Genomic DNA, 23053 nt, shown 5'->3' on the forward strand with positions numbered 1-23053 from the left:
TGGCGGCACGAAGTGTGAAAGAGACCAACTGATTAAAATTAGATTATCGTTCTCTCCCTAACCCCACCAGATAGAAAGATTAGAACGTATTTTGAAGATGTTTTCGCCAAGTAACAGCTTCCCGTTTTCTCAGAGAACCTGGATGATTTTAAATTAATTCTTATGAGGCTACGTCTGACTTACTCCTAAAGCATGCAAATTAACCGCAAGTCCACATGGTTCTGGAGTTAAGATATTTAATCAAACATTGACTTTACAATAGTTTACAACACATTTACAAATGGAAAAATAAAAAACAACTAAATAAAGCAGCTCGAAGTTGTTTGTGTAAAAAAAAGGTGACTAAGAAAGACCAGGAAAATGAAAGAGAGAAAGAAAAAAAAGGCGCTAGCATGCTAGGCAAAACTCGTGCAAAAGGTAATAAAACTCGTGTGAAAAGAACTCGTGCAAAAAATACTCGTGCATTGTAGGCGCAGTCTCTTGCCCTTGCCTGACGACAAGAGACTGCGCTGGAACTAGGAGGATCCTACCTGAATGCACAGCTGAACTGTGACCCCGACCCGGGTGTCAGTAGTGGCAAATAGCGGCGCCGACTTCTGTAGCCTTTCCACTGTATTAAACAAGGTAAGGAGCAAAAAAAATGTTGCCCGATTCTTGAGGAACAACTAGCGAGCGTGCGCATCCGAAGATTGCAGAGAATGGAGAGAGAAAAAAATCCCTTTTTTTACTGTCCTGAACTACAACGCTAGCTGCCGATTTTTTTTCCGTTGCCAAGGTGATGACTGCATGTTCCAATGACATCTGAGCGGCCACCACCGCTCGCTTTTATTTCGAACATCAGCCTAGCCGTGTTGTTTCGTTGAACACGAAACATGCTCCCCCCGTTGCGAAAGTGAGAGCAAAGATGCAAAGTACGAGAGTAGCATGAGTGATGGGTTGTGTAATTGGTTGAACTCATGTTTTACAAATTATCGTGATCCTCAATATGGGGAGAATCACGTCAACTGTCCCAGCGCCGCGGTGGACGGCGCGCGCGGTCGTCAAACACGACGTTTTCAACTCGTCGTTTCGGTGTCAAAGCTTTGATAAAAAAATAATCTAAAAACATATTCTAACGTATTTTTTCCTCAGCTTTCCAGTGGTGGCATCAGTTTTTTTTAAATTTGCTCCCATAACCTCAAAAAATGCACTTGTTTGAAAAACACGTTTTATCTCCATGATCTTCAACTTTTGGAATTTTTTTGATAGTTTAGATCGAAAGATGAGACATTTTTACGTAGATATCGACAATAAAAAAAGAGGGGTTTTTCGTTTTTATAACATATTTAAACGACGAACGAGACGATGGGAGCCGTGGCGGCCGGGCCATGCGCGGCAGGAGCGCGCCGTATGCTACCGTCTCTCTGACTGGACGTAAACAAATACACCTAACCGTGATGGTTTGCACTTCGCAACAAGTTTCGATTGATTAACTGAATATTAGTATTTATTATTTTTATGACTTGAGGTTGTGCTATCGTAAGTCGAAGTTTTCGTAGGTTTTACTGCAAAGAAACGAAGGTTTTTTTAGTAGCAAATCTGACTACGAAGAAACTTCCTTGAGATTTAAAGACGAAATTTCCAGTGCCAAACTGATTCCAGGGACACTGAATTATCATGCGTTTATCCCCATTAAGGATAATAAATTAATTTTGAAGAAAACTTCTTTGAGTAACCAGTATGAAATTTTTCCGAAACTGAAAGAACGTAAAACAAGTGTCACTTCGATTACCATGCCCAAAAAGAAAAAAAGAACGAATTAGAACAAATTTGTTTTTATTTTTTGCTTTATTTATGTAAATATCTAATATTTAATGAATATTAATCATTATTTATTTCTTTATTACAAAATTGTTGTATATATAAATAAATTTTATCAAAACATTTATTATTTATCCATTGTAAGCCCCGGTTAACTAATTGTTGTTTACATCGCCACTACTACATTATATATTATATAGCCAAACAGACTCACCGTAGCAGACGACACACGGCGGACGCGCTGCTGTCGCGCGTGGCCCGGCCGCCGCGGCTCGCATCGTCTCGTTCGTCGTTTAAATATGTTATAAAAACGAAAAACCCCTTTTTTTTTTAATGTCGATATCTACGTAAAAATGTCTCATCTTTTGATCTAGACTGTCAAAAAAATTCCAAAAGTTAAAGATCATGGAAATAAAACGTGTTTTTTAAACAAGTGCATTTTTCGAGGTTATGGGAGCAAATTTAAAAAAAACTGATGCCACCACTGGAAAGCTGAGGAAAAAATACGTAAGAATATGTTTTTAGATTATTTTTTTATCAAAGTTTTGACACCGAAACGACGAGTTGAAAACGTCGTGTTTGACGACCGCGCGGACCGTCCACCGCGGCGCTGGGACAGTTGACGTGATTCTCCCCATATTAGGCAAGGGGCACAGCTTGGTAACGCTTCGGAGGTAGTCTCCTTGTGAAGTTTTGACCTTGGCCACGCGCACGACGCCATCGCTCCCAGGGCTGACCTCCACGACCCTTCCAAGCAGCAACTCGCAACACGGTTGCTTTTTGTCAATAATAATGACGATCGAGCCGACCTTTATTGAACCGGTGCTCTTTAGCCACTTCTGTTGCCTCTGGAGTTCATTGAGGTATTCGACATGCCACCGTTTCCAAAAATGTTGCCGTGCTCTTGTGATGAAATTCCATACCTCGAGCCAATTTTCTGCAACAGAGGTGTAATCGTGCTCAGGAACCATTGTTATTGGTCGTCCCATTATAAAATGAGCCGGTGTTAATGAGATGCGATCGTTTGGATCGTTAGAAACCGTGCAAATTGGACGGGAATTTAAAATGGCCTCTACTTATCTCTTTCGCAAGCGTATCTATCTAACTGCTCGAAAGTAAGTAATTTCCCCCCTGTAACGCGCTCGAAGTGGTGTTTAAATGACTTGACCGAAGCTTCCCACTGCCCGCCGAAATGAGGAGCCAAAGGCGGATTAAAATGCCACTTTATACCCTCAGCTGACGCGTAATCAAAAACTTGACTCTGATGCTGCTTTGTGCTATGCACCTTGAACAATTCGCGTAGCTTATTATTCGCGCCTACGAAATTCGTGCCGTTATCGGAATAGACCTGTGACGGCCGTCCTCGGCGGCTAACGAACCTTTGGAAAGCAGCTAAGAACGCATCAGTAGAGAGATCGGACGCGATTTCAACATGCACTGTGACCATGCAAATGAAAATGCAACCGTAAGCCTTAAGCACCACCCGATTTCCATCCTTCTTTTCCTTCATCGAAATCGGTCCCAAAAAATCTACCCCCACCCGGCTAAAAATCTTGGCCTGTGCCACACGCGCCTTGGGCAAATCACCCATCTTACACTGCACCGCTACTGGACGATGGCGAATACATGTAGTACAGCTCCTTCCAATTTTCCTGACCTGGTTTTTGCCATCCATCTAATATCCAATACCTAAGCCTAAGTTGATACTGTCACGCCATGTGGCACTCGGCTGCTGAATCCATGGATGACCCTCGAACCATGTCTTATTTTGCATAAACTCGGCAGCCGATTGCCCACGAGACAGCACATCTGCCATGTTATCTTTGCCTCTTACATGCCGCCACTCGCAATCCTTTGACAATCTCTGGATTTTTGCGACGCGATACCCTTCGAATACAGTCAGAGCTTGAGGATTCTTTTTTATCCACTGCAAAACGATCTCGGAGTCTGACCAAAATACGACGCGATTGATAGGAAAATTAAAACAGCGCTTGGCCTCATTAAATAGACGAACGAGAACTACCGCCCCGCATAACTCAAGCCGCAGAATAGTAACCTCTTTGACCGGGGCAACACGAGAAAGCTAGCCGTACCAAAATCATTCCATCCTTGTCTATCGTCCTAATGTACAAGCAGGCCCCGTACCCGCGCTTGCTAGCATCGCAAAACCCGTGCACCTCAGTCGTGACCGCGTTCAGCAAAAGCAAAACCCGTGGTATTGATAAGTTCCTGATTAATCCTGACTGTTCGGCAAAAGACCTCCATGCGGAGTGAAGCGCTTGAGAAACCGTCTCGTCCCATCCTACTTTAGCTTTCCAGCATTCCTGGATTAGAACTTTAAGCGATAAAATTACCGGACCTAAAAACCCGAGCGGATCAAAAATCTTAGCGATCTCTGATAGGATAAACCTCTTGGTAACCTTACTTGCCAACTCGATGGGCTTAACCGTAAAATTAAAGCTGTCCGCCCTTGAATTCCACGCTATACCCAACGTTTTTCGAAGGACCTGCTCGCTTTCTGGCTCTGCTGACTCGAAAGTGCGGTTCATGCTACTTTCATTCATTGAATTACAGTTTGAGGCCCATTGACGAATATTAAACCCCCCACTAGCTAGCAGCTTTGTAATTCCGGACCGAATTTGAGCAAATTCTTCGAGAGAATTGCTGCCCGTCAGAAAATCATCCACATAAAAGTCCCGATCTACGATAGCACTAGCAAGAGGAAATTCGCTCTTTTTCGTCCTTGGCTAGCTGTTGGAGGGTGCGAATTGCTAAGAAGGCCGCGGCTGATACCCCAAAAGTCACGGTATTCAACTGAAAAATCTCGGTTTTATTATTAAAAAGCCAGAAGAACTTTTGATACTTCCGATCAGCAGGATGCATGAGAATCTGCAGGTACATCTTTTCAGTATCAGCTATGAGAGTGTACCGGTAACTGCGAAAGTGAAGCAAATGATCGAATAACTTTGTTTATCTCGTTGGCCCGGTCATTAATGAGCTATTTAATGAATTACCGGTGTCTGTTTTTGCCGAAGCGTCAAAAACCACGCGAAGCTTAGTCGTTTGGCTAGACGACTTAATCACCGCGTGGTGATGCAGAAAATACCCTTCCGACGAATTGTCCTGCGCTCGAGATACGTAACCCCTCGCGACATGGTCCTCTATTACGCTCGAATAATCTCGGTACCGCTGAGGATTAGCCTGGAAGCTTCTCTGCAGCGACTGAAACCTACGCGCCGCCTGACTACGTGAGTTCCCCAAATTGACTACTGGAGTCCGGAACGGCAATCGAACGATATACCTGCCCTCCTTATTGCGCGTATTATTTTTAACATAATGCGCTTCGCATTCTTTATCCTCTTGCTCGCGTATCGACGCTCCTCCGCAATCCTCGATCTCCCAGAATCGCGTTAATCTTTCGTTCAATTCGAGCAAGTTACATGAAACTGAATTACTACGTGCATCGTCGTGCCCCCCTGCGATAATCCACCCCAATTGCGTTTTCTGTAAGTACAAATCACAATTTCCTCGCGACAAATTGATCTGCCCGACTGATAAAAGCGACAACGTTGCCCCTAAGCTCATAAGCAAGTCCACCGGCCTTGGTATGTGGAACCGCGGGTCCGCTAAAGGCAAGTTTCGCGGAATCTCAACCGACTCGCGTTGAAAAACCTCACTCGGATTCGCGTCGCAAATTTGTGGCACCACTAACGCAGTCAGGGATTTTTTGAAATCTTTGAATCGCGATCTCACTACTATATCGATAGTCTCTTCAGACAAGGTTTGCATACCGTTCATCGCACTTACCGAAACAGAGCATTTCCTAATCGGTAACTGCAGCCTGCGGCTTGAACCAGCTGTGATAAAATGTGCGGTTGAACATGTATCAAGCAAAACCCGAGCCTGAATGAGCTTACCATGCTTGCTTTTTATGAAAATAATAGCGCTCATCATAAGCTGCGAGTGCACGTGATGCGAAAGCGCGTTAAATGCTTTTTGCACTAGTCATGCCGACGAGTCGCCAGAACCATTCCCAGCGCGACCCTCACAATTTTTTGACGAATTTCGCGTACTAACCTCAACATGCAGCAGTGTATTATGGCGTTAATTACATAACCGACAATGGCCGATCGGGCATTTGCCTTCGTGAGCGCGTAAGCAATTAAGACAAAGAGCTTTAGACCGAACAAAAGCCTTCCGATAATTCACATTTAACGCCTTGAATTTTTGGTATGTATAAATCGCATGATTACTGTTGCAGAAAGGGCATGGTGGAAGCGGAGGATAAGTCGCCGTTGATGTTACAAACGCACGGGCATTGCCGTTATTTGTCTTTTTTGCCTTGACCGGACACGACGTGTCAGACGACCGCTTTCTTCTCAACTTCTAACCAAAAACCATGGGCAAAGAGGCTACCGAAGGTAGCTCTCCACCCCCTTGTGGAAGCATCGGAAAAGATGGTCAGATCAAAGGAGGAGCCCCTTATCTTATTTATCGAAGACATAACGGACGAATGCCACCAGTGTAACTTGCTCCTGGATCGGGATGACAGCACTACCTTATACTTTTTGCGATACCCAACTAACGATAGAGCCTCTTGTTTCTGAAGCTCCAGTTGCTTATAAAAAAGCCAGCCATAAGTGACGGCTGGGCAGGCCGCTATTAAAGTTCCAATGAGCTTGCTAAGATCTTCGAGGGAGAGTGAACCTCGAGACAGGGTCTCGACAACGAGAGCATGGATCCTTGATCTTTTTTCTTGAGGGAATGACAGTTGCCTGTTGCCTTGGTCGTAAGCATAACAGAATGCCTAAAAATCGCATTTCTTATTTAGGCTCGAGATCGCTCTTTTTCCAATTGATCAAGAGGCCCAAACAAAGCAGCAAGGATACTGGTAATTTACTGTTCCGTCTGCAATCCTTCCTTACCTCCATTACCAAGAAGTTGTCTAAATAGGCAACCACCCTGATGCCCTTTTTTCTTAAGTAGGTTTGGATAGGTCTCATTACCTAAGTAAACACCCAAGGAGCCGAGGAGAGGCCAAAAGGCAGGCATCGAAATACTTAGAGTATTCCTTGGTGTACTAATCTAAGAAACTTCCTGTGGTCGGCGCGGATGGGGATTGCGAAGGAGGGTAGGCCTTTGAGCATAAAACCCGACTTTGAGCATAAAAATCCAAATCTATACATTATGTAAGCAATCTTACCTATAAATTCTTATTTTCATCGATTTATGCGTTCTGTGAGTGGTTGAGATCTGTCTTGGGAGCGCAAATTTGAAAATGAGATTGAATAACTAATATTTTTAATTTTTGCATTGCATAAAAATTTCAACTATTCATTTTACAGTGGCAAATTATTCAATTGTTCCGACAAAATTGAAAAATTAAATATTTGTTAATAATAGTGAGGGGGTTATCGTGCGAAGAACGTAGGGGTGGAGCTTCTTGTGTATGGTTAAATAACATTGTTACGGTTACGGCTCTATCTAGTTTTTGTATCTTAGCATTCCCGTTACTTTATAAAAATTGTAGACCATACTGAAAAATGTTTGTTGCATCTTCCCAAAACCTTTAAATTCGAGTGCACTGTACATGATAGCTTTTTAGTTTTTTATAACAATCCTAACTTTAAAAAATCTTGCAGCGTTATAAAACATAACTTTGTTTTTCTTAACAACAATAAAAAATTCAGACGACTGATACTGAGTTTACAGGTAAAATTTTATTTGATGTTTGATAAATAGATCAATTTAAGTGAATAAACAAATCTAAAACTGCATACTCAATAACATTATTACATATTATCACAAAATGTTTGGCAACGTAAGAATCCAGTTTTGAAAATTATTTATATGTAAAAATAAGAATTGTTTAAGTTATCTTTTGAAATATTGACCTCAAAATTTTGCCTAATGATCATTAATGATGTTGCCAAGTGCATGTGATTTCGGATTTAGTTGATTCAACCACACACATACACACACGTGTGTATACTCCTATGGTGAAGTTATAAGAATGACGTAATATTTGTTGTATTTTTAATAAAGTGTAATCAAAAAACCTGTATTTTCATTATTTTTTAATGTATGAGGTAAGAATATTTTTTTATTAACTGTGTAGTTAACTAATCTTATATTTTAATAATTTTGAAATCTATATATCCTCAAAGGAACCATTACTTATATATTTTCTTATCAATTAAAATTATTATTGCTTGGTTTTTCATTTCGAAAAATATAAAAGGTGATGAATATAATATTATTTATAAATAAAATACGCGTTAAGGCAAATAAACACCAGCGATTCTAAACCCAACAGTTAAGTATTACTTATAAATAGAATGTGTATTTAGGCGAGCAAGTATCGGCGATTAGAAATCCAACATTTGTTCACTATATTTATAATTAAAACGTGCTCTTAGGTGAGTGAGCATTGGTGATTAAAAACCAAACTGTTTTGTCGTATTATTTAATTATAAATATAATGTAACTACAGGCAAGCAAGCAAGCATTTTTTTAAGGTAGGACCTCCGAGTACTTTACTAGTCAAATTACTGCGCGAGTTCGAGTTTGACTTCGGCAGCAGTGTCGATAATGCAGACAACGTGTGTAGCCGCATCAGTGCGTAAACATTATTTCAAAAATTTTTTCATCGATGCCTATAATAAGGATATACAATGTGGAATCAAAATTTTACTATCAACGAGCATTAATCGTAAAGTACGAGTAACGTCTTCCCTTGATGTTGTTAATATTATAAATAATACAATAAAAAATGTAATTACTAGTTTGTAACATTTACTCATTCATTATATTTGAACAAACATTAATATGATTAAAAGCTGTGTTCATGAGATTGTACAAAAAAAATTTTATTAAATAAAATTTAATTACAGTATTAATTTATTACTGATATTCATTATTTGTTATCAATTTTGTACTAATATTCATTCATATTTATTATTCATTATCCGATATTTTATATTTCGTGCACAAAAAACAAAAAAAAATTTACACTACAAGCATTTTCGTTACTACTTGCTTTTAAAAAATCGCGCGCTAACATATACCAACATGGCGGCTTCCCCGACTTTCTCCCGTAATCACAAAACCAGTATTTACGTTCGTTTTTCTTAAATATCTCGAGAAATTTGCCGTCAACCCATATTGTGCTCAACACGATCCGAAAGAAGAGGATTTTCTCTACAAGTTCCATATACTCACTTTACTCAGATTTCTATTTTTTATTCGTAATATGTGATTACATCACTTTTTTTCGTTTTTTTGTATGCGCCTGTATAAAACATTCGAACTTTGAGCTTTAATATCTCGAGATTTTGTCCGTCATCGGGCATAACTGAAGGTACCATTGGACTCAGCGGATCTTCATCTATTTAATTACATAAGTCTTGTACCCCAGATTTAGGCGGAGGTCCTACCTTAAATTGCGTTTTCACCGGAAAAAATTCCTATGCAACTCCGGCTGTTTCGGGTCAGATTTTTTCGTGGAATTTTTCTTTAGAGTGATTCCTGAGTTTTTTTCTTGCCCCACAGATCTTTGGGCCTAGATAAGTAAATGCGAAACAGTGTTGAGGCTATTCACTTTGCGCCTATGTTAGGTGGCGCTGTCGAGTGAGAGAAATTGTTCCTCGCTGAGGTCACCAGAATGCTCGGAGCCTCATCATTAAAAAAAAAATATTAAGACTGTGCTAATACAACATTTATAAGTGCATATTTATGCTTGCACTTGTGTGAAACCATTGCAGTTACAATTTTGTAGTCTTCTGTTTATATTAGGTTACTTTAAAAGCATTGTTGATTAGTTGAAATTGAAGTAAATGGAAGTCTTAAATTACAAGTGTCAAGATTAAAAAATTTGATTTATATGTGATGCAAATTTGTTCTTCAACTAGTGTAAGTACAATTTCATGAAAAACATAATATTGATTTTTGATGTGTTTAGACCGTATGTTAAATCTTATAAATTTCACTTAAATCGTATTTCCATCGGTGATAAATCGCAATTAAACGTAACTTATCGATTTCCTCCAGGGTACAAAAAGATTTTATTCTTTTAATGCCATGAGAAATTTGTTGAATTAAACATGCTTTTCCCAATTAAAAAATTAAATGATCATATTTAGTATAACAAAATGTAAGCTCCATATAAATCGAACTTGAGCAGCATTAAAAATCTCAATGAAACATTAGCAAGAGTAAGATATATTTTCAACATAAAATAATTTGGAGTTTACATTTGTTTATTTGTAATCCGTTTGTGACTGAAAAAAAAATTTTTTTTTCTGTGATTTAATATTTACGTCGCACTAAAACTGTTAAATCACGTCAACAACCCCTCGACGGCGACATCTATCGCTTTTTAGTATATAAATACACAGTTTAATAATACAAAGAGTACATAAAGATTGTTATTACAACCTAAAGAGTGTCACACTTTTTAATTAAAGCAATTTATTTATTTTTAAATTTAATGGCACTCCCAGCGTTACGTTTAAATTTATTTATTTACTTATTTATACATTGCGGAAACACACTGCGATATGCAACACCAAGCTTATTTATTTATGATTTAAAAAATAGGCAGTTTAGGCACTCTTTGAATATTTATTTATAACATTTTTTTATTAACACATTTAAAATACTTTTTAACTATCGATATTTTCGTAAGTTATTCTCTTCAAGTCCAGTATAAAATGTATAGGTATTGAGCAATATATATACTTATTACTGCTAATTAGGGAAAAACGGCGTATTTTCAGCGGAGGAAGAGAAAAATCATATGCGGGTCTTGTGAAAAAATTATGGCATCATCTCCTGGGTGTTTGCCTCCCTCGCCGTCGGCTCGGGAGGCAATTACACAATGTCGTACTTTTCTCCCTTGTTGCGTAATATACTATTTTTTTCTAGCATCGCAAAGTGCACTATTAAATGCAACTTTTAAAATTTTGTAATTAAAATATTTCGTTAATTTATCTCAATATATTATCAAATAATGTGAATACTAATACAGTAAGTAACGAGATCAGTCTACTTACCTCTAGTTATAGTACATTATCAATTACTAACTCAAATAAATATCTCGTAGAAAAATAATTATTAGGTGGTGTTAGACACCACTGAGAGAGACGTGTTTTAAGGAAAGAAACATTAATATCAATAATGATGAACTGCTACAAATACGCCTAATATTTTCTGCGTGAATAAAATAAAATATTCTTTTCATGTCAGAGCTTTCAAGTTCAATGAAATCTATAGGGTTAAAAAAGTTCGAAATTTATCATAATATAAGTCCAGTATAAAATGTAGGTATTGAGCAATATTTATATGTAGTTATCACTGCTACCACTTCTTGTTTTTTTTAATTATTTAACCATCAAGTTACACTCGCAAGACTTAATACCAACAAAGTGTACTGCAATTTTTGCCAGTACTGGGTATTATTTTATGTTTAACTTATTGTTAAGAAATAGTAGTTTTTATACCTAGAGCCCAGGTAATCCAAAGGTAGCGATTGTTTTACATTTAAGCTAAAGTTACAGATAAGAATAATGCTATGGTTTAAAATGATTTTAAAAACTATGATTTCCATTTTCTAAGGCTTGAATCCTCTTTAGCTTCTATATGGTTTTGTAAAAGTAATGTTTCACTGTGTACATTAGGATGTTGTGTGCAAAGTATAAATAATAATTTCTTCTAACGCTTTAAGTTTGTTTTGCAGATAGAATAAATTCCGTTAATATTTTATGTATAGAATTTATTTCAATATTTAATACACAATTTTTACTATTTGTTTATGCAGAGAGACCTCAACGTTCGATTTGATGGTCTCTTTATTTAATCAACTACCATCTTAAATATGCGCAAAACTGTCAATGGCCTCCTTACTTAGTACAGCATGAGCAGCATCATCTTGAATAGCAATTTGATATACTCTTAGCATTAGTCAATGAATAAAACCGTAATTCATCGTGGTCAGTTATAGTTTTGTACATAACAATGGAGCTTACTGTGTAGTCTCCGTAAAATAATCAAAAGCTTGCAAGTACATAAATGTCACAAAATAATCTTAAGTAAACAATAACAGAACTGGGAAGCTCAATGTATTTTAATGTTGACGATGCATTATAAACACTATGATGATTTTTGTAAAAGTCGTTGTTGTTTTGTAGATAATAAAAGAGGGCCTTCGTGGGTCCATTTTATGGTCTAAGAAACCACACGTTCCGAACGTGCTATTAGTATTACTTCTTGGTATTCTCGTGTGAGCATGGGAGGGCCTGCGAGGGTCCACTATGCTTATGTCGAACTACAATAACGTAATACCAGTGCAACCAAAATCATCATGCGATGAGTTTTTGTTTAACAGATGACAAAGGAGTACTCCTCGAGGCTATCTTTGTTATAATATTCTTACCGAAATTTCAACTGCGACAATACTTATTATAAAGTACACAGTAAAGGCCCTTGATGAGTCTGAAAAATTTATTTTAATAATTACACAGTAAAAAAGTTGACTAAATACTCATTTTTTCAAAAAGTTACTTGAACCATACAAATTTTTTTTTGACATTTAATGCCCACAGCGTAACCGAATTGATTTGTTTATCTTACTGTTGATAAACGTTCAATTTGATGGTCTCTTTGATTCATCAACTACCATCTTAAATATGCGCAAAACTGTTAATGACCCCCTTACTCAGTTAGTCTGGAAAATCAATTTTCCCGCATAGTGTGCGGAAAAAGTGTGTGGAAAAGATTTTTTCGGCCCTCGGGTGGTTTGGGAGGCTGGTACTTCCTCAGGCAAAAAAGCAGTTTTCCGATACTCGTTCGAAAAGTCTCCTTTACGAACCTCGTTACGGACCTCGCCTTCGGCTCGGGCCGCAAACCTCTCGGTTCGCAAACAAAGACTTTTCAAACTCGTAGGAAAACTACTATTGCCGCACAGTGTGCGGAAAAGGTGTGTGGCAAAGGTTTTTCCGCACACCGGAAAAAATTTTTCTACATACTAGACATCTCGCGGGGAACGAATTAAGATACCGTGTGTGTACAACTATCATAACCCTACGTGGTGTAATTTCCAACTCTCAACTGAAATTCCTTCTTAATGACTTTTTGTTAATTACATTAAACTATATCATATTGTAATTTTAAAACATTTAATTGGGAACCACAATTCCATTGTGTTGGTGAGGGGTTCTTGAACAAAATTTGTTATACTCGTAAAATTCTTGGAAATTGTTTTTGTTTAAGTAATTCAAAGTTTATTTTTTAAAATAAAATTTCAATTTCATCCAATTTCTACTTTTATATTTGAGGCATAAAGTTACTTTTTTTTTTTTTTTGAACGATCATTTAATGTTTTTGTAGTCGGGGGGGCATTGCCTCCCGTAACCCCCACTGGGGGCTCCGCCACCAAGGGTTGCCACCCCTGGACCCCGCACAACCTTCCTTGCGAATCATCAACGTACTATTTTCCTCACACTTATTGCGAAAAATCTTCTACGCAACTCGTGCGGTACGATTTCCCACACTTGTGTGATAGGCTCGCACTTGTGGCTGGTGACGGTAACTCGTGCCTTGTGATCACTGGCACTCGTTCCTGTCAACTCCAGCCACTCTTGCGAGTCAATCACGACTCGTGCGGGAAATCGTCTTTTCCGCACTTCTTACGTAAATAACTATTATTGTTGACGATGCATTATAAACACTATGACGATTTTTGGAAAAAACGTTGTTGTTTTGTTGACAATGTAAGAGAGCCTTCACGGGTGTATTTTATGGTCTAAGAAACGAAAAATGTCTCCAAAACTAGATTGTGTGCTCCTTTTAGCCTATCAGGAATCTTACGGTAACCAATAAACCGAAGAGGCTTTGTATCATTGATGTGTAATGATAGAGCTTGTATGCAATTATTCTTTTTTATACTTAAATAGTTTGATAATGTAAGCACTAACAGTCTTTAAATTTTTCAGAAAAGTGCTTGTTCTGCTGTGAATTGCTACCTACAGCAATTTTTCATTCCTGCAGACACCAAGTTGCTTGTGAAACGTGCACATACAAATAGCGATACGAACATGACAGGGAGTCTAGGCTACTAGATCTTAATCGAAGAGCATGCCCTGTTTGTAAGTAAATATAATAAAAATTACTACTGCGAGTGAAGCGAATCGAAGAAAGCATACAGTTTATAATTAAAAATGTTTGTTTTAGTTTCTATGTACGAATCTTTAAGTTCTTATGATCTCACACAGTTAAGATATATTATCCATTTCAGAATGGTTAGAGTTTTTTTTCATTAATAAATAATTAAAGTAGTGCTAAATTAGAATTTGAGCGTCATCTCGATAGCTCTTTTTTGTATGATATATGACGACAAAAAAACATAGTACTGCAAGCATAAGGAAGTGGTATAATTTTTTTATTTACTTAGGTGTTGTTAATTATTTAAGTACCATAGCTAATTCTTTATAAAATAAGTCACAGTCTAAAATTCTGTTTTTAATCATTCAGTATCTCTTTGTCTGCTTAACGTTTGATCTGCAAATTTTTGTATCAAACAATTATTTATGTCAAAGTAATTTTGTACATCACAAATTTATTCGGCATCATTGATGTTGCTCTATTTTTCCGATTTTGCTTATAAATTATCATATATTGCGTTAAAGATCTTTTATTTTCTGGTGAGTTATGGTTTTATTATAACATTCGGCATTTTTATCTATTGTTGGAATACATTTTGGTTTTGGTTTACATACTTTTCGGGATTAAAACCAAGGGAATTTTTTAATTTAAACCCTTCCACTATGTAATTATAATCTAGCATGCCAAAGACAAAAAGATTTTTTACTTGCTTTAGAATTTTTTTTTCATACCCATATCTTGGTTACATCTGAGTTATGATAAACTGAATTGTGTACTTTCGATTTTGATCACTGAAGTTAACTGTGGTGGAAAAAGCTTTGCTGAAAAAAATCGAATAAGTGCATTTAAAATTATAATGTCCCATACTGTACGTGACATAGTACTATAAAGTTGCGAATTTTGAATACGTAAATCTATTAGGTTATTTTCATTAAAAAATTACTGAACTGATTATTCTGAATGATGCCATGATAGCATTTTAACGTCTACAACTTGTTTAATTTAACTTGGTTTGATTCACGTTCCAGTTTTTGATTTATTAGCAAAAACCCGTATTTCTGATTTTTGTAAATTTTTAAAAATTTGTTATCCATTGATAATCTGGAAAAAATCCTGCTCATCTTTCTTAGGGTTTTTTCCATACAATTATATTACTACTCTCCTTCTTGCCGTTGTCTGAAAATTACCATTTTTAATCCACAAACTGGATTATTTCTAATCTTTTAGCCGCAGAGTATACCCACCTCCAGTTATTGTTATATATTTATAATCAAGCAATGATTAAGTTGATCTTTACTTAATTTCTGTCCCTCAGTGTCAGTTAATGAGTTGCATCATACAGTTTTCTGGATGATATATATATATATATATATACCAGCAGCCCCCCGTCTCGGCTTCGCCCGAGACTTACTAAATAAAACACTGTAGTGTGTTGACATGTAATGTGAAACATTTTTAGTTAGAAAATTTTACACATATTCCCGATACATCTCAGAACAAAAATCTTCTTATTAAAAACATATTTTCTCGGAATCTATATAGTTTATTTGGGCAAATACTATGATGTAGAAATTCAAAAAAATAATTATGCTGAAAAGTACCGTGCGTTCTTTATGCCATAAAATAATCAATGGCTGTAAGAAATTGTTGATTTCCAGTTTCTTCTGTGTAATTCACAAAAAGGGCTATTTTTTAAAGCTGTTAAGATTTTAAACCCCCAAAAAATTTATATTAAAAAAAATTTTTTTTTTCTCATATCTCACAATTTTATTACCAGAGCAACAAAGTCCTGGACCTTAAACCCAACATTTTTATTGCCACAAAAACAGAAATACATTTTCTACTTATTTAAAAATCTGAAGTAGGATCTTTAAAGATTTCAGAGATTGCTGTGAGGGTACAATGAAAAGCTTATCTCTCACGTAATGGACTCTTAAGTTGTCGATTTTGACGCTGCTGTTTCAATCTCGATAAATTTTCTGCGTCAGTTTCTTGACGCCTCAAATTGTATTCATTAGATACATTTGAAGTTTTCTTTCTAATATACCCTTTTGCGACTATTGGCATGCTTACGACTTTTATGACCCCTAAAGTCTATTTTCAGTCAACTTTGTTAATATTAATACATTTGTTGGCTAGGTAGTTCGACGTCCGATGGCCCTAAAAAAGACCGGTGAGCTTCTTAAGTTAACTCTTTCTTGACTGCAGTTAACAGCAATTGTGACTGCCTGGATACCTCAGGGTGATCTTCTCTGGCTTACTGTTGAAGACCCAGACTGATTGGGAGAAAAATTACGAAGTCCGAAACTTTGGGGCTAGTTGTAGTGCTCTTTCCCAACGTCTCCCGGTATAACGTTGAAGACGTTGGTGTCTAAAGCACCTTTTTTATTTGCAGATTCAGTTGTTTTGGTGATCTTAGATGGGGAGATTGGTTAGTGATACTTGTCCAGTGGAGGCTGTCCCGTTGGCTCAAGTTTTTTTTCCTTTATAGCTGTTATAGGTTTGCCCAGCGCAGACCTTGGAGAGGATCAGTGATTCCTGGTTGAATGCTTAGAGTCGAGAGGGTAATATAGAGACGTCGGTCACCGGCTTTTCCAGCCTTGCGAAGAACAACTCCGCAGGTGACGTCTGCCAGTGAATAGCTGACTTGGTTTAATAGTGCCCGTCTTTAGTTAATATAGTCTTTTAGTCGACGAATCGCTTCCGGAAATGGTAATAAAAATGTATTTGTTGGCAAGGTAGTTTACACATGAGTGGCCCCTAAAAAGAACCGATAAAGTTGATGGTTAAGTAGGGAACGTAAATACTTATAATGGCCCTAAAAAGCGCTAGTGGTGAAACTTCCAGGCTATTCTTTATTATTATTCCTGATTATGAAGAGCTGGCTACGGGTTGCTTGATTCTTACGCTGGGAGTCTCGATGTACGGAGACTGTGATAGAGGGAGGTACGCCACTGACCAAAGAATATCTCGTCTCGGGTCGTTCCCCGGATAACCAACTGCTCATCTTTAGACGGGAACATGTGGGTAAGCGCGTTGGGGACGCGACGACCAAGAAGGTAGCCGTTGTGGCTTCCCGTGCCCCTCAGAGCTGTTTTCCCTTGCTTACATTTATAGCCACAAATTCTCTAACTACATTAGGTGGGATGGTGGGACTGCCACACAACTCTGAAGAGTTGGTGCAGATTGTGCTCTGGCTAGATATGTCTCCTGGTATTGTGGCAGAGACGGCATCGGTTGGAATTAATTTTTTTTTTTTTGATCGCACTCGTCGAGATTCAGGTTGAAGGGATACCTAGGTCCCTTCCCTTTAGAGAAGAGTGTCGTCCGTAACCGGGATACCCAGCTGCAAGACTTTCATCAGCATGCCCTGTACAGTTCGTTGAACTGCCTGAGTACATCTGCATGGATATCGAGACGCTCTGGCTTATTATAACCACACTTTTTTAATTCTGTTGCAGGTAGCCTCGTTTTTATGTCGACGCCACCTAGCGGACTTCACTGAACTAAAGTGAAAAGCTGGCTTATTTTTGCAAAACTTTGAGCTCATTTATTGCTATTGTTATTAAATTTTTTATGATAAAAACTTTACTAAAACCATATAGGGAGTATCATGAATCAGAGTGCAAAATTTCAGCAAAATCGGTTCAGTAGTTTTCGCGGTTAGCGATTACAACGGTTTTAGCGACTTTGCTTTATATATTAGTAAGATATATACACACACAATTTTCGGTCTTAAGCTTGGTCTGATTAGTGACAAGTGACTAGCGATTACTTTAGTCACTTGTCTAGGGCATATAAAATCTTTGAACTACCATTTTAGTCCAAGACCGTATTCAAGACCTGAACCTTAAGATTTTATTAAAACTCAAATACTTATTACCATTTCTGTTGTATATAGATATTTTTTGCTATTTAATATAAAGTTGATGTACCAATTGTTGTCCATAATAAGTTGTTCCAAAAAATTGCCATTAACATAATTTTATTATTTACACTAATTTGTGCGTACTTAAGAAAATTTGATAACAACTTTTATTTTCATGCATACATGCAATTTATTTTAAAGGAATCATATTTACATGTCATTTTCAAATAGTTTAACAAGTCCTATCTTTAAAAACTGATGGGTCACGTGATGAAGTCTATTTATTCATTGTGTGATTGGCTAAGACTGATCAAGCGCGGGAAAATTTAAAAATAAAATTTTGAAAAGTCAGTGAAAATTCATTTATATACAGAAAATAAATGAGTAATTAAATTTCGGGGGTTGGCTCACGGAGCGCGCAGGGGGCGCAGCCCTCTAGTTAATTAAATAAAAGATCGTACAAGCACCGTAAAAAGCGTTGAGATAGAGAATTGCCTCAGCATACTGTCATGCTCATCAAGATTTGTTAATTGTTTTGAATATTATTAGTATTCTACCAAATAACACCTTAATAATGCTGAAAATTTGCTTATTTAGTTCAAAATGATATCTTACCATTTTTTCTAATAATTTTATTTAATAACATTGTGCGTTAGCTATCAACTTGAGTGTATTTTTCGTTGTAAGAACTTGTGGTATACTAAGAGAGTAAAAAAAAATCAATTGAAGACAATTAAAAAAAAAAAAATAACAAAGAGTTTAAAAACTCCTGAGGATAATTAACAACATCTTCAGATGCGATGACTGAATCAATAGAGAGGTACTCTCGAGAATCAGCTACAAACTTTTGAAGAATAATGTTGTTCATTTCCTCTGCTGTAGATTTCTCGGTGAAATTATCGCTCTCTCACATAACCATTGGTATGATTTGTTTGATAAATTTTCAATGTCTGGGTAAACCTCAGAAATAAGATTATCGACAGTTGTAACCAGTTTTCCAATGGATTGATCTAGGGTGATAAAACCGTTTTCATTTTCCATCGTGCCATCGCCAATTTTTAATAGCTGTGTTGGAAATTCCGTGTTTTTTCCGCAGAGATGTGCTCTCATATTAGTACGTAAATGAAGAGACTCTACATAATGCCAGAGAAATGATGATTTTAAACAGGCATGAATAATATCAGCTCTAGTTCCTCTCGGAATTACTGGTAACGTCTGCCTAAAATCACCAGCAAAAACAAATGTAATGCCACCCATTAAATTCTGATTGATCTTAAATCTTGCAATGTTCTATTAATTGCTTCAATGTGAGCTCTGTGACTCATTGTGCACTCATCCCATACAATAAATGTTGTATCTTGAATAATTTTTGCAAGTGGACCATTTTTGCGTATCGGGCACGTGTAATTTTTTCCAGAAAAAACACATAATGGAAGTTTAAAAGTGGAGTGAGCTGTTCTACCTCCACTCAAGAGAGTGTCAGCAATGCCAGAAGATGCAACAGCAAGAGCCAGTTTTCCAGCCGATCTTGCTTGGGCCAACATAAGATTAATTAGGAATGTTTTTCCAGTGCCTCCAGGAGCATCCAGGAAAAAGACTTTTCCACTACTATTTAAGACACTATAAATTATACGATCAAAAGCTTGTCGTTGGTATGGAACCAACTTAGGAAGATTTTGCTCAACGTAGTTACATGAATAGTTATGATCATAACCATGTCTGATGGAATGTTCCAAAGGATTATTAGTACAGAGTTCATCTCGAACCGATGAGTTTAGCCCAAATGCAGTCAAATTTTTTTCTGAAAGAGAGATGATCTTGTCTTCTACTTCAATTAAACCTCTGTTGAACACTTCTTCAGAAAATTCAACTTCAAAATCGTTGAGTTGAATTCGTCGAGAGTGAAGAATATCTTCGCATAATTGTTGTTTAAACATATTCCACAAAATTTGAGGTTGCGATGGCTCACAAAAAACTAAAATAATAGCAAATAAGTCACGTAATTTAGATGAATTCTCAGACAAAGCAGCATCTGCGAGTGTGTTTTTCTATTGATCATTTTCCAATAAACCAAGTGCGTAACAGGCAGCTTTGAAAGTTGCGTAAGTAACACCATCAACGGTTTTTAACTACTCAAATGAAGTTGGGCCTCGAACATATTGAAATAACATTCGAAGATGGAAGCATTCCGACTGGGTGGGATGAATCGTATAAACTCTACCTATAGCTGAAACTTTTTTTACTCCTGGTCAGCCGGGAACATCTTTACCCTGTTTTCTTTTCACAAATTTATTACTGTCCCATCGGTAATAGGCGGCAACTTCGGAATACAAAAGAGTTTTAGCAAAATCATCTATTAGGCAAAGTTCAAAAAACGCCATCAACGTTGTTTTTCTCGGTTTTTTGAGAATCTGTTGAATGTTTTGCTGATTTATGTAAACTCTTTGATAATTTTCAAGGTGAACATCTAAATGTAAGACTGGAGGATACCGTGCGTGAATCTCAAAGTCAAAAAAACGCCAAAATCCATCAGAGGAACAAATATAGCGTCCATTGGCATAGTTTGCAATTTCGTGAATGTTTCCAACTGAAAAAGTGGGATGGTCCGATCCTTTGCTGATATATTTGAAAATATATTTAATTGCTTGCTCTGAATGACAAAATTCGACGTTAATGTGTGCATTGAAACATCGTGATAAGACGGGTGAGTACGGTACAACCCAACGGTTATCAATCTGTACTTCTTTGCCACGAATTGTAAGTACAGAACTATGACCTCCATTTGCAGGGGCTTTTCTACGATAGGTTGGGTAGCCATCATCTGCAGTTAGGGTTTCTTTAACAAAAATTCGAGGAAACTTTATTGTACATTTTCCATTATCCATACGTGGTGAAGCCATGTTGAATTCACCGCAAGGTCCATGAATCATACTTTTCGAAATGATACTGAATAGCAAGGGATCTTGTTGAGGATCTGGTAATTCAGCTGAAATGATCTTGTCTATTTCATCTGGCTGAATTTTTGTTTTAAGCCATAAAAGTATGTGTACATGAGGTAGCCCTCGTTTTTTCCATTCGGCACTATACATCCAAGCATTAACTTCGCCGTATATTGCTTTCTTACTGAGGACATCTTTAAGTTTCCTTAATTTCAAGTGAAAAACCCTTGAAACAATGTCATGCCTGTCTAAAGGTTTTTGATTTTTGTGTAATTCATTTTTTATTTCCGATCACTCAGGGTTACACGTGAAAGTGATAAGTAAACATGGACGCCCAAACTTACGTACGTAAGCCATTGCATCTTGAGTTTTTTCATGCATATATCGCAGTGAGCCAGTGAATAAGGATAGTAAAATTACAGGCTGTTCGATACTGGAGGGTTCAATGTTACCATCATTATTTATTGCATCTCGTAGATGAATGTAACTTTCAGCACGCAGTTGTTTTTGATGTGTTCGTAAGTAAAGTAAACGCTGTGTGATAATTTTCGCTATCATATCAACAACAAATTGATTGAGTAGGTTCTTATAATAAAGTAGGTAATTTATATGATCATTTTTTAACATAAACCTATAAGAGTAGAACTGCATGCAAGAAACAGTTTTGTTTGGAACACCGAGAAGTGGTATATCAATAGAATATCCATTTTCTCCAAAAACAAGCATAAGAGGATATTGCAAGGAGTCATAGAATCGGTGGAGCTCAGAAACTTGCTCCAACCGCCCACGTCGACAATGTAAAATAATGTCTCTAGGGCCTTTTTCCTCGTTAACTATTAGTGCAGCAACTTCATTCACTCTAGGCGTATTGTATCGTCCTCGATGCTCCCCAACAGGAGTTCGATCGGCATGAATAATCAATTCAATCAATCAGAGGATTGCAATCATGCATCACTTTTTGTAATGATTCAATCAAAGTTTTCTTTAGGGCATTATCTGACCGAATAGAAATTTGTTCAGCTTCAGACATAAAATAGATTTGTAAGCACTGCGGACTCTTGTTCTGTTTAGGAAGTAAGCTAACTATTAAGTGGTATACTTGACCTTGGATTTTGAAAGTTGGCATAAAGTTTCCTCCTCTAATTTATTTCCCTCCAAATGACGTCATTTGAAATTGCGTATTGTAACGTCTGACGTTATCAAGGAAATGTTTTGATAGGGGGTGTTCGTCCATTAACAGACATCTTACCAATTCAGGAGGATTTTCCAGTGGATCAAGGGAAACTTTACCACCAGAACAACAGAGCCCTGGAGCTTCATCTCTCCATTTTTTAGCGCCACAATGAGAGCAAATAGAAACCATTCCGCCAATTTAAATTGATGGAAGATTTAAGTAATCAATGTCAGGATTGTAACAGAAAGCGGATCTGTCACTTAAATGGTTGTTCAATTGTCGATTTTGCCGTTGCTGCTCTACTCTCGATGAATGTTCTGCATCAGTTTCTTGGCTCCTAAAGTTGTAAACATTTAAAGCATTAGAAGTTCTCCTCCCGATTCACCCTCTTGCGATTCGAGGCATGGTTAAAAATTTTTGCGTGGCCTAAAAAGTTCTGTGTTTTGTATACTTTGTCTATTACAATATATACTTTGGCAGGTGTTAAACGTTTAATGGCCCTAAAAAGGGCCAATAAGATTGACCAAGTTAGCTGAACGTTTATCTTGGAGGAAAAGAAATTTCTGGCCTATGTAATTCGAGTGCAGAAAGTCGTCGGTGGCCGTAGTTCCCAGATTCACGACAAACAGCTCTGCTCTCGATGTCTGCCAGCAAAAAGCAGATCCTTCATTAGCTTTATGTTGCTATAAGACATTACTCTAAAACAGCAGTCTTAATAAATATATATATTTTTTTGGAAAAGTAGTTCAATGTTGAATCGCTCTTAAAAGGACCGATGAAATTGAAGGCAATTACTTTACGGTAAAATTTATCAATGGCCCTAGAAAGGGCCGGTTTTTCTCTTCATTTTTTTTTTTCCTAACGATGGAGAGCTAGAGAGGGTCGATTATTTGACATGCTTTATCAGGCGTTCGGTAAACGGCAAATTTTTGCCGCTTAACTCTGCTCAGTCGACGGGGATCAAGGAGCTCGGGTATATGGACCCGAGGTTGCTTCGTCCTTGCCCTTAGAGTCTCTCCAAAAGGAGAACGCGCTAGAGGAAAGTATGTAGCTGGCCGAACAAAATCTCGTTTCCGGGTCGTTCCCCGGATCACTATCAGCTGAATGTTAGTC

At 37.3% G+C, this 23053-nt stretch overlaps 3 protein-coding genes across 3 annotated transcripts; all 3 read right to left on the minus strand.

The window, feature by feature from the left end:
- Positions 1-2872: 2872 nt before the first annotated feature.
- Positions 2873-3391, minus strand: LOC149373525 (uncharacterized). Its single transcript, XM_089596865.1, has one exon. The coding sequence runs from the start codon at positions 3389-3391 to the stop codon at positions 2873-2875; it is 519 nt and encodes a 172-aa protein (XP_089452991.1).
- An 84-nt stretch (positions 3392-3475) lies between these two features.
- LOC149373526 (uncharacterized) lies at positions 3476-4349 on the minus strand. Its single transcript, XM_089596866.1, has 3 exons — positions 4226-4349; positions 3894-4159; positions 3476-3727 (listed from the first exon to the last, which is right to left on the minus strand). The coding sequence occupies exons 1-3, from the start codon at positions 4347-4349 to the stop codon at positions 3476-3478; spliced, it is 642 nt and encodes a 213-aa protein (XP_089452992.1).
- Positions 4350-4512: 163 nt separating this feature from the next.
- On the minus strand, positions 4513-6731 carry LOC149373527 (uncharacterized). The gene is made up of 4 exons (XM_089596867.1): positions 6726-6731; positions 6334-6607; positions 4907-5657; positions 4513-4735 (listed from the first exon to the last, which is right to left on the minus strand). Exons 1-4 carry the CDS (start codon positions 6729-6731, stop codon positions 4513-4515), a joined length of 1254 nt encoding a protein of 417 aa, XP_089452993.1.
- Between the last annotated feature and the right edge of the window lie 16322 nt (positions 6732-23053).

Source organism: Copidosoma floridanum, unplaced genomic scaffold (genome assembly GCF_036245765.1).
Source record: "Copidosoma floridanum isolate Cflo_tuat_1 unplaced genomic scaffold, Cflo_Japanese_pri ptg000030l, whole genome shotgun sequence".
NCBI classification, from domain to species: domain Eukaryota; kingdom Metazoa; phylum Arthropoda; class Insecta; order Hymenoptera; family Encyrtidae; genus Copidosoma; species Copidosoma floridanum.